The 12,111-nt window shown below is 37.9% G+C and overlaps 1 protein-coding gene across 1 annotated transcript in view; it reads left to right on the top strand.

The window, feature by feature from the left end:
• ARFGEF1 (ADP ribosylation factor guanine nucleotide exchange factor 1) overlaps positions 1 to 11,865 on the top strand; it is a 74,595-nt gene extending 62,730 nt beyond the window's left edge. Inside the window, exons 30-39 of the mRNA XM_063130814.1 lie at positions 2,544 to 2,673; positions 3,350 to 3,485; positions 3,568 to 3,706; positions 4,361 to 4,433; positions 4,832 to 4,961; positions 6,177 to 6,316; positions 6,835 to 7,003; positions 7,951 to 8,089; positions 9,244 to 9,361; positions 10,543 to 11,865. Coding sequence (XP_062986884.1) covers positions 2,544 to 2,673; positions 3,350 to 3,485; positions 3,568 to 3,706; positions 4,361 to 4,433; positions 4,832 to 4,961; positions 6,177 to 6,316; positions 6,835 to 7,003; positions 7,951 to 8,089; positions 9,244 to 9,361; positions 10,543 to 10,707 — 1,339 coding nt within the window. The 3' untranslated portion in view covers positions 10,708 to 11,865. The remainder of the gene's footprint in view (positions 1 to 2,543; positions 2,674 to 3,349; positions 3,486 to 3,567; positions 3,707 to 4,360; positions 4,434 to 4,831; positions 4,962 to 6,176; positions 6,317 to 6,834; positions 7,004 to 7,950; positions 8,090 to 9,243; positions 9,362 to 10,542) is intronic.
• The last annotated feature ends 246 nt before the right edge of the window (positions 11,866 to 12,111 follow it).

The raw sequence follows: 12,111 nt of genomic DNA, 5'->3' as shown, positions 1-12,111 counted from the left end.
GCAGTTACAACTCAGGGAAAGTGTTTGTGAAAAGTTGTGTTTTCAGGAGACATTTAAAGGATGTTACATTTTCCACCTCGTGAACCGCACAAGGGAGGGTTTTCCAGATGGTGGGTGCCGCTACAGAGAAGGCCCTTTTAACAAGTAGTGGCCCATATATTTTTTGTGAGGACTTCTTTTCCTCTTAGCAAATTTGTGGAAATGCATTGAATATATATATTATATGCATGTTTTTGTTAGAGGTAAATATCTGGCATAGCAAATCTAGGATATGTCGGTGTGGATTTCTTGCAGCTTTTGTAGAAAGTTGGCCACAGCAACAGCATTTTAAGGCTGTCTTCAGATAGTAAACTCAAATTATTTATATAATATTTTTTTTAAAAAAACAAAAAAACCCTCTGCTGGCACAGGTTCCAAAACCTCTTTCTTAGCTGGTAGAGAATATTTGTGATGGTATCTGATGAAGCCACCTCCTGGGCTTGAAATATGGAAGGCTGCCAGCTCTGTAAGCAGTCTAATTCAAGTTGAGGAACCTGTTATGAACTGAACAATACTGTGGAGCTGCCAAGAAAGCAACTGAAGCTTAAGTCAGTTGTGGGCAACTTGTGGCTCTCCAGATGTTTTGGACTACAACTCCCTTCATCCCTCACCATTAGCTCTGCTGGCTAAGTCTGATGGGTGTTGTCTGATGGGAGTTGTAGGCCAAAATATCTGGAGGGCCATAAGTTGACCACTCTGGCTTATATTCTTCAGTTTTGCGCTTTTGGACACAGCCTTGCAGATAGCCTTGAGGGCCATGTTTTAGTGAAAAGTCAAGATATAATATAAATAGTCCTTTGGTTTAGAGATGTTTGCCATTCCACCAATAGTCTACATATGGGGTGCACACGCAACAGCTATTTATATTATTCACTGCACTGCAGCACAGTTTGGTTTGGCATCTAAACCTATCCCACAGTGGCTTCATACCCACTCTACAACTTCTGCTGCATGTTGTGGGTTGTAGGGTGGGTACGACACACACACACACACACACACACACACCCCATGCTGTATTTGGACGACATGCCAGCCTCCACTCTACAGCAAGGGGAGTAATGCAAATGGCAGTCACACACAGAGCACGCTCAGGGCCAGGGGAGCAACCACGATTGCTTCTTCCCCCACTGTGATCATTTGAACCCAGAGTGTACATGCGTGTCCAATTCTGAGAATCACGTCTTTCTACAGGAAAGCATGGATGACTTGGGCAGGAGCATGTATGCATGTTTCATCTGACCACATATGGTGGTATCACACTTCACTAGAACTCTACTACTGCAGTGGTAAATATCTGATCCAGATTGTAGGCTGTAGTAGTGTATAGACTCACAGTGGACAGTCCCTATTTGTATTGGAGGTATAAATGCATGGATAGATACATGCAAGACTCCAGTACAAATGGAGACTGCATACTAACATTCATTATCTCCCTAACTTTATATCTAATGGTGCAGTCCTTGTGGCAAAATTATGTGGGAGGGCAAAATGTATTCTGTAAAGTTTTGGAGTCAAGTTATTTGTGTGGGTTTTCAAGGAAGATTTGTACAATTGCTTTTTGTAGTTGAAGCAAACATCAACAACCTGGTGAAACATTCAGTAGTTATAGGGCACAATCCAGAGAAGATTATTTTCATGTTCCATTAAATCAATGGACTCATGTTCCATCAGGACAATGGCACATAAGTGAAAGTTAAGCACTCTATGTTCCTTAGATTTCAATTATGGTGTGTCAAACATTTCCTGGATTGTACTAATAGTATGTTAGGAAGCTCTTGCAATTCTATGGCAATGCATTTTTTTTTCTGGTAGGTTCAAATCTTAGAAATTTTGGTCTTTCCCTTTTAATAATATATAGAGTCAATTATTTTTGTACTGTTTCTAAATGAAAATGTGAAACTTTTTTAGATGGGTATTCCTCTGTATCCAGGAAAAGATGGAATTTGTGTGTCTATAGGGTGTGTGTGTGTGTGTGTTGGCAAAACGTTTCATCCACATTCCCAGTTCTCTAGTTACCCATAATACTGGAAAACAAGTAAAATGCCATTTAGAATTTAATTTCTAATATAACAAACAATGCCTCATAGCTCTACCCCACCAGATAGCATTTCAGTACTGAATATTCTGTTCCTATTTCGTTTGCTTTAGTTAAAATAGGAACTTTTGGACATTCATTGCTTTATAAAGAAGTAAAATCAAAATTAATTACTGTTTTTCAGTCTTTTAAAAATACTGCTAATGTTTGGCAGAACTGATTTCTGTTGCAAACTACTTTTTACTTGCAATAATTCATAACAATTTGCTTTCAACTTTAGAAGGTGATCACGTTGGTAGAATTTGTGTACTTGCTTAAAATCACGGCTTTTTATTCCTGCCCTATCTTTATTACTTTTTCCATGAAGGGAATGCCCAAAGTTATTACTTTCAGAATGCTCCTTCAGGTTTCAAAATAGATGTTACTTGTCACTGGGAAATTCTAGTTTAGTATTTGCTTTTTATTCCAGAGGCTTAACTGTTATGTTTGAAATAATGAAAACATATGGTAATACCTATGAAAAGCATTGGTGGCAGGATTTGTTTCGAATTGTCTTTCGGATATTTGACAACATGAAGTTACCGGAACAGCAAACAGAGGTAAATATAGCAAAATGGGTTTGTTTGTTTTTATTACCTTAATAGCATCTTCTGTTCTCTTCAAATAAAGTGCTGTACCCACAGGCTATATTGTAGAATAGTCATTACTGTATTTAATTCCCCCCTTATTTTTCATACCAATCCATGCACTTATACATGCAGTCTTTATTGATAGACTTGTGATGGTCAGACAGATGGCGTCGACATCTGCACAATAAACAGCAGTGTAAGCACCTGAATTAATGTACTTAAAGCCAATTTGAATCAGAGAACTGAAGAAATACCATTTGAATTTATTAAACCCAGGAATGTATTATTTCAGATCAGGGATAGGTCATGGCTGTTTTTGCAGAGTCCTTGACCACACAGGTGAAATTGCCACATTAGCAACCCACGCGCACACGATTGTATAAGAAAACAAGGTGCGTGGGGAGTGCGTAATTTATTTGGAAACAAAATGGTGTTTCCAGCAGTGCGATTCTGCTTGTAAGCAAGGCATGCACTCCCTGTGCACTTTATTTGCTTCAGAAAACACGGAGCGGGGAAGGTGCTATCACTGCAGCAATTTTGATGGGGTGGAAGTTCCAGGAGAGCAATATGGCCCCTGACCCCAGAAGTTGCCCTCCTTTTAACCTATATCCTTGATGTTGAGAAGTTTCCTCTTCCTTTTTCCTAGAAAGCCGAGTGGATGACCACAACTTGCAATCATGCACTTTATGCAATATGTGATGTATTCACACAGTATTTGGAAGTACTTAGTGGTGTCCTTTTGGATGATATATTTGCCCAGCTGTACTGGTGTGTTCAGCAAGGTAAGAGTGTACCAAATTGTAATAGACAATGCTAACGATTTACTCTGTGCAGTACAAACCAATGCCTTGTTTTGTGTTTCAGACAATGAACAACTAGCACGGTCTGGTACAAACTGTTTAGAGAATGTTGTCATTCTAAATGGTGAGAAGTTTACCCTTGAAATCTGGGATAAGACTTGCAACTGTATGCTGGATATCTTCAAAACCACTATCCCCCATGCGTAAGATATTTTCCCTCTTTTGAATAGTTGGGAGGAGGACAATGCTTGTATGTACATCCTTGTGGTAATATGAGAATATCTATATTTGTCTTACGTTTCATTTGTGCAGGTGACTTTCAGTTGTAGCATTTTGCTTAATAGCCCAATTAAGCCTTGGGGTTTTTTTTAGAGTTGAGTGATAGGGTATGATTGCCTAATCCATTCATCATAGGCGTTGTCTTGTGCCTAGGAGAAGGCTGTGATGACATCACAGTTCTCTGAATAATAATAATAATTCTATTATCTGCCTCTCTCTCTCTCTGAATCGAGGCGGGGTACAACACAAATGCAAAGCACCATAAAATACATATAACTAATTAAAACATATAAAACTAATACATTATTAAAAAGCAGCACATTATTAAAAGGCATCTTAAAATTAAATAAGAAAGGGAAGGCAGTCTATGGGAAAATGTGCTGATTTAAAAAATTGATTTCCATGTTGGTAAAATTTCATTTTATACCATAGCCCTGTTCAAATTGCTTTTGTATAACTTTTGAGCCCCATTTTCTGTTCATAATGCTACTCCAATCGGATTAGCATTGTTTTTATCTTCAAACATTGAAATGTTACTTCTGTTTCAGAACTAAACCATGTTCTTTTCTCTTTCCAAGGCTTTTAACTTGGCGACCCATAGGGGGCGATACTGCTCCTCCATCTCCATCTTCTGGAAGGGAGAAACAGTTGGTATGTTTGCAAAGTGAAAATGTCAGGGGAAATACTTTCAAATGTATGAATTAAAGGTACTTTTGTAAAAACAAGAGGGGTATTTCTGGATGGATTTTTGTTGTTGTAAACAAGTATTACAGGTTTTTTTAAAATAAATAAATAAATTGTAGATGGATTCTATTAGACTATTGGGCTCTTTATCTAATACATTTATAAACAAACAGCATTTCTGTCCAGCATGTTTGATATGTAAATCTAAAATATAATAATGTTTATGGGTGGGTTGAGTGTGCTTATGATACAACTAAATAAAGGCATAAATGTTCTGAAATAGAATTGAAGTTAATTGATTTAGTTAATTAACGGTATGCGCACTTAGTTATGATTAGGTCTTTTCATCTGTTTCCTCTTCTCAGGATTCAATATCACAGAAATCTGTAGATATCCATGACTCTGTGCTACCAAGATCTTCAGACAGACGTCAATTTCAGCCTATTGTAGGGCCATCAGCAAGCGAGGAGCTCAGCAAAAACAAACCTACAACAAGTGAGCGTTTTCTTTAAGAAAGAAAGTTCCATAAGTAGAGGTGTTTGATAAAACATAATCATCTGAACAGATAGATGTAAGCTCAGATTCAAATAGTGTGGTTGAGTCGTAACACTTCTTTTTATGAAGTAGGTCTTCATCATTTTTTCTTTCTGACCTGCACCTCTTTATACAGTGTTATAGACCACCCCTAACATTCCCTGAAGCTTTGGGAATAACTTTTAGATGCTGTTGTCTGAAAATGGGTAGATAATGGGTAAATAAACACTATTTATTTATTTATTACATTTTTATACTGTCGAATAGCTGAAGCTCTATACCGCCCAAGGCCAAATCTCAGTGCAGATGGTATCTTCACAGCCTTTCGGGTCTTGGCCATAAGAACCTAAGAAGAGCCCTGCTGGATCAGACCAAGGGTCCATCTAGTCAAGCATTCTGTTCACACAGTGGACGACTACTGTAGACCAGGAACCCACAAGCAGAACATGAGTGCAATAGCCCCCTCATTTTAAATTGCCATGATCATTTAAAATGAGAATAATAATGCGTGCAGGGTTGCTATAGAATATTTTTCATTCAGGCTGCCCATAACACAGTTTTACACTCTTAGATGATCATACCCTATTTCTTCGATTCTAAGACACACTTTTTTCCCCATATAAACATCTCTAAAAATGGGGTGCGTCTTAGAATCACGGGTGTGTTTATTATTTCTTAGAATCAAAGCTTTTTTTCTGTTGGTGGTACTGAAATTAGTGTGTGTCTTACAATCGATGGCGTCTTAGAATCGAAAAAATACGGTACTTTTAACTTTGTACTTGGTGTATTAAAAAGTCCATGCCTTTTTGGACTTTAATTCTTAAGTGAAGCTTAGTAGTGCCCAGATCAGATGGATGCCAGCTTGGTTGAGTAATTTTCAAGTTTAGTTATATAAATGGCAGCCCATGATGAGTTTAATGATTAAGAGATAGTATTGGATACTTTAGGTTACTTAATATATCATAATATGTCTTTACAATTGCTATATATCCACTGTATGTATCTTAATAATTTTAACAGAATACTTTTTACATTTTGCTTAGACCTATAGCAGCTGTGAACTGCCCAGAGAGCTTCAGCTATTGGGCGGTATAAAAATGTAATAAATAAATAATAAATAAGCTTTTACAATTTCTCAAATTACTAAATTTATTTTTCTGTTTTCCTTTTTAAAAGAATTTCCAGATCAGAAACTGTTTGGTGCTCTGTTGATTAAATGTGTGGTACAATTGGAACTCATTCAAACCATCGACAACATTGTGTTCTTCCCAGCAACTAGCAAAAAGGAAGATGCCGAGAATTTAGCTGCAGCACAGGTAAGTACAGTTGGCTTGTATCAATGTTTGGAGAAATATTTTCCTTCTCTGATTTGGGGTTTAATGGTATGTCTCATAAAGTCTATACTTTCTGTGGGGAAATTCCTATCTTATTGAGACCCAATTCAAGCTTTATATATGATAGGAATTTCGTTTCTGCTATTTATAACCAGTCAACATGCCCTCCATGGGAGCCAATGGTAAAGATTTATGGGAAACACCCATATGATCAACCCCACCCATGTGGTTGTGTCATTCATATACAGCTTCCAAGTGGCAGTGGCTACCTGTGAAAAGCACTCCTTATGCTTTGAGTATCTAACAAAATGTGGGTAGACATCAAGTAACAGTATAGTTCAGACTGGTGAGACTTCAGAGAAAAAGAGTGATAAAACTGTAAACAGTTTTACCATTTCATTGTTATAAGCTACTTAGATAATGACAGGGATTGATAGGAATCATAATTTTACTAAAAACGGCTTGCTATAGTAAATGCTTATCCCTTTCTTTTCCTTTAGAGGGATGCAGTAGACTTTAATGTTCATGTGGATACACAAGATCAAGGAATGTATTGCTTTTTAACATCACAGCAGCTTTTCAAGCTGCTGGATTGTTTGTTGGAATCTCACAAATTTGCTAAAGCTTTCAATTCAAATAATGAGCAAAGAACTGCTCTGTGGAAAGCAGGTAAGTCTTTTTGAAGGGCTTTCAAATGAATGTTACAATAATGTGTTTTGATATGGCTGCGGAAAAGAAACATTGCATAGAAACAACAAGTACAACATTGACTACAGCCATAGCTGTGAAGCTCCTCTTAGAACTCATGCCTTTGAGTGTATACAGCCCAAGGATTGCCTCTGCTCAGATTTTACAGGAACATATATTCTGGATTAGCCATTGGCCTTTATTATTCAATATCCTGTTACTGTTAGTGGTCAAAGATTTTAAAGGAGCAACAATTTCTAGAGAGGTAGCCCTATTAGTTTGTAGCAGCAAAAATCCTGAAGAATCCTTTGGCATTTCAAAGTCTAATAAATTTGTTATGGCATAAGCTTTCAATACATGCATGTTTGTTCTGTGTGTTTGTCTATCCATCTCTCTAGACAGACAAATACACATATACTGACCCACTTCATGCATTGGGTGAAGTGGACTATAGCCCTCGAAAGCCATGATAAATTTATTTGTCTTTAAGGTGCCACAAGACTCTTTGGGTTGTATCCAACACTACAGTAGTGGAGAAACTACAAGAGTAAGTGTTGTTCTGCTAGCAGTTGCACAGTTGTTATCGAAACAAGCAACACAGAGATTAAAGAAGTAATGAGTTGTGGAACAGCTTGCACAAGCAGAATCAAAGTATTAGTTTTGACCCTTATGCAAGGATGACATTGGAGCTTCCACAAGTGGTAGAAGCTTTGTGCTAGTGGAATAACACAACTGGATACAAACTTTTGTGGTTTTTAAAAACTCGGGGTATCAATATAAGATTATTCCCAATCCTTTAGGGTTTAGGAAGCACCCTGATGAAATAAATAGCGTTTTTATCCCTTTCTTTCTCATGTCCACGCACATTATTCTGAAGCAGGCTTTTAGAAACGGCTACCTACATCTAAATAGTTATACTTTTTTGGAAGGTTTCAAAGGAAAATCTAAGCCCAACCTGTTGAAACAGGAGACAAGCAGCCTCGCCTGTGGGTTACGCATTCTGTTCCGTATGTACATGGATGAAAGTCGTAAAGACGCATGGGAGGAAGTGCAGCGGCGTCTACTAAAGTAAGGACCTGTGCGTAGACTGGGTTGGCCCATATAGTATTTTCTAAATAAAAAGCACACTGCTGAATTTTGTGGTATATAAATGTCTTGAATATTTATATCAAAGGGATAAATGTAGCATAAATATTTGAATTTCTAGCTAATGTGCTTAGAAGGTGAGATAGCCTGTGCTCCCTTCAGCTCCCTTCCATGGGGAGATTATGGAGGCCATAGTAGTCCAAGCACAGAAGTTATTCTGGATTCTCACCTTCCCTTGACTAATATAATGTGCATTATATATTTATGGTTGTAATTCCATGTTATTCTTATAATTATAAGAATTATAGAGTTTGGGTTGGATCTAGAAAAGTACTGGTTGTAGGGGCTGGAGTGGGGGAGGTGAATTTCCTGCCCCCTTCTTCCTCCCGGCAATCCCTGTGAAAAACCATTCCCAAGGGTTGGGGGACCCCGCTGAATGGAGTGGGTTGTGTTGTGGGGAGATAATTGAAAGTCAGACAGAGGCTAAGCCGTTCCCATTCAGCGGAGTCCCTTGAGAGAGGCTTTTCAGGGAGAAAAGATAGGGAGTCATCTTCCACGGGCTTTTCCCCGGGTTCAAGCCTTTGTTGTTTCTTAGCAGTGATTTGGAATTGCCATTCAGCTGGTTTCTTTGGTGATTCTATGAATCAGCTTCTTCTCTTGTTTCCCATTACCTAGCTATTTCTAAAAATCTTTGGTTGCCAGCATTCTCCACATATTTCCCCTCTGATTTTCTCAATCTCACTGCCCCTTTTGAGATGTAACTACCCATTTTATGTAATTGCAAAATCATTCAATTACAGTTGTTTCATAGGATCAGTGGCTCCGTAGTGTGGCTGCTTTAAATCCCAGTACATGAAGATTGTGTTATGTGCTGTGCTGTTTTGTACCTGCCCACTAAATAAACCCACTTCCCATCTTTAATTAAACCATGTGGAATCTACAAAGCATGTTTTCTTATGAAGTTGTCTTGAATGTCTCTTTATGGAGGGGACTACTTGGATCCTCTTTTTGAACGTGCAGCTTTTCTAATATAGACTTCTTTTACCATTTATTCTGACTATAATACAAGTCACATCTTCTGTAGCAAACTGTTCACAAAGCTAAACTTTCATCTCCTGTCGACATATTTTTTGCAGTGTTTGCAGTGAAGCTCTCAGTTACTTCCTTACTTTGACATCAGAAAGTCACAGAGAAGCATGGACTAGCCTGCTACTTTTGTTCTTAACGAAGGTCCTAAAGATAAGTGATGATAGGGTAAGTAAGATTCCTGAATGAGTAGGGAATTTTGAAGGTCTTGTATTGGGACACTTTGTGGAAATAGAGAGGGGTGGGCCTTCTCCAGTCTGCTTATTAACTCAGTTCTCCTAGTTTTATTGTGGATTGGATCCCCACATCAGGAGGTTTGTGACTGGTTTGGACGTTGCCTTCCCAGCATAGATCAGTCCCTCCCTGCCACCTCCTGGATGATCATTTGATTTCTTGAAGACAATGGCGATAGCAGAGAGGTCCAATAAATTTCTTGAACACCTAAGCATACATGTAGGCCTCATATACTATCCCACATGCACATTGCATCCAGGATACTTGGGCAAAATGGGCCATATATTTCCCATTATTCCCAAATACTCTAGATTCTAGAGCTGCCGGGAGAAATGTTGTTCTCATTATGTTCAAGAATCCTGAGTGTATGATGCATACAAGGGACTGTTTAGGATCTATGTGCAACCTCAGGCCTTTGTGACATTTAATCAAGCCCTTTTCAGCTATTCATCTGGTATGGAGGATTGCATCGTGATTGATTTCAGCTTGCCTAGGTAGCTTTTCCAGACCCATTTTGCATTTGACTCATTTTTCACTGATTTTAGAAATGGCACTGAAAAATGGACTTTGCAATTCAGTGCTGGAAATCAGGTTTTTGCAGCAACTCTAGTGAAAATGTAACACAGATATAAATGATAAAATAGCACATAACTTCTGCTATTTGTCAACATTCTGGCTGTTAATTGGTATCCTGTTCATAAGGAACATAAAATGTGCACTAAGAATTACCACAAGCCATCAAAACGCAAGGTTATGATAGTGATGAGAAACATAAGGACACTGTAATAAAATAAGAGTATTGGGAGAAGTTCTTATGTGTTCATCTTAAAATGAGAGTAAAGAAGTGTAAAGAACCTCTGTGAAAGACTGATAGAATTGCTTTTATCTTTTCAGGATTTATTCAGTAAGAATTAACCACCCAAATTAAAACCAGTTTGAGACTCCTCCCTTCTTGTTTCAGTTCCACTATTACCTTTATTTTCACTTTGGAGAAGTTGTGTTACACCCATTGCATAGTCTTTAATCTCACTAATTCTTGCTAGAATTACTGATTTAGTGCATCTCCTCATGCCAAGAAGTTGATGCCTAACACATTTCCTCTTCCCCCCCAACAGTTCAAAGCTCATGCATCATTTTACTATCCTCTGTTGTGTGAAATAATGCAATTTGATCTGATTCCTGAACTGCGAGCTGTTTTGCGAAGGTTTTTTCTACGGATTGGAGTAGTTTTTCAAATATCTCAGCTACCAGATCAAGAGGTGGGAACAGCCAAGAAATAGAAGCATGGCTAAGGAAACCAAGGACCAAGTAAACTTGCACTGGATGTCCATAAAAAAGTTTTCTTTATACCGCAGTGTGCATCTACGGGTTCACAATACAGATTAAAACTGTAATTTAGGCTTGCAACACTCTAGTTCTCCAGTGGATTTTTCTCTCACCCTCTCCTGGCTTGTGTTAAGCATAGAGCCAGTTTTAACACAGTCTTATTGCCAGCCTGGACTGTGATATCCCCTTACTTTCCTCGGCAGTGATATATGTCAAAAGCTGTTTATGATGGGTGTGAAGATGTACCCAAAGAACTAACACATTTAAAAAGTTAGAACTTTTACAGAAGTACAACTCAGGAGAGTTGTATATTGAAAGTAATATTCATAGTAAAAGAAATGGAAATATTGCTCAAGGTAAGAGATCTAGCAACTATGTGGAATTCTTATTCTGGAAAAAAATTTGCACACTCAGGCTGTCTGAGGTAATCATCCTTCTGTGAAAAAATGTACAGAGATGCAGGTCTGTAATATAAAGTTCTAAACACTATACAGTTTTTCCTGCATTCTTTTATTTCTTGTATTTCCTAGAGACCCATGGGTTTGTTTACCAAATGCACTAGTCTGGGATTGAGTTGTGATGGTTTTGGTCTGTATCCTAAAAGTTAGTCTTGCTGACTTTGGTCATGAGGAGAGACTGAAAATGTCACAATTGACTTAACTGTTTGTAATATATACCTGTGATAGGGCTTTTAAATATAATAAGCCATCGCAATGATCCTTCAGGACTGGAACTTGAATCACTGCAAACAAGTCTAAGTTTTGTCTGCTGTCACTTTGGGGGGGGGGGCGTTGTTTGATGTAGATTTCACTCTGTGTACAGAATTTAATGTTGAATATATTCAAGTAACGAATCTGGCATGGTTTGGGGATGGTTTTAAATTTATTGGAAATGTATTCATACTGTGAATTGTGCTCTGATGGTTAAAGAAAAGATTGTCAAGCATTCTGTCTTACAGTGGATGTAGAAAAAAATTTCAGATGGAAAAATGTATATGGTACAGCTCTGTAAAGTTTTCTATGTAAATTCTGTACAACTTTCTGTACAATATTGGTTCTCATCTGGCATATTCTAATCAGGTTATAGGTCAATAAAGTTTTTGAATTCTTTCATTGGTGCAATCAAAACCAATACAATATAAAACTAGTTTCACTGTTTTAACTTTAAAATTCGTAAGTGTGCCAGGTCGAACATCATCAAGGATTATGCAACCTTTAGAGACTTTGCAGTTGTGGGTTCAAAAACCACCCCATACTCAGTTGTGTTGAATGCTGATTAACAATAAAGCCCTGGCAACCACATGAGAGGAAGGAATAGGGAAGAGTGTCTAAAAAAGGAGGGAGAGACAGATATAAAAA

Source organism: Elgaria multicarinata, chromosome 7, assembly GCF_023053635.1.
Source record: "Elgaria multicarinata webbii isolate HBS135686 ecotype San Diego chromosome 7, rElgMul1.1.pri, whole genome shotgun sequence".
NCBI lineage: Eukaryota > Metazoa > Chordata > Lepidosauria > Squamata > Anguidae > Elgaria > Elgaria multicarinata.
The sequence above is the reverse complement of the archived record's forward strand: the minus strand, read 5'-3'. Positions and strand labels throughout refer to the sequence as shown.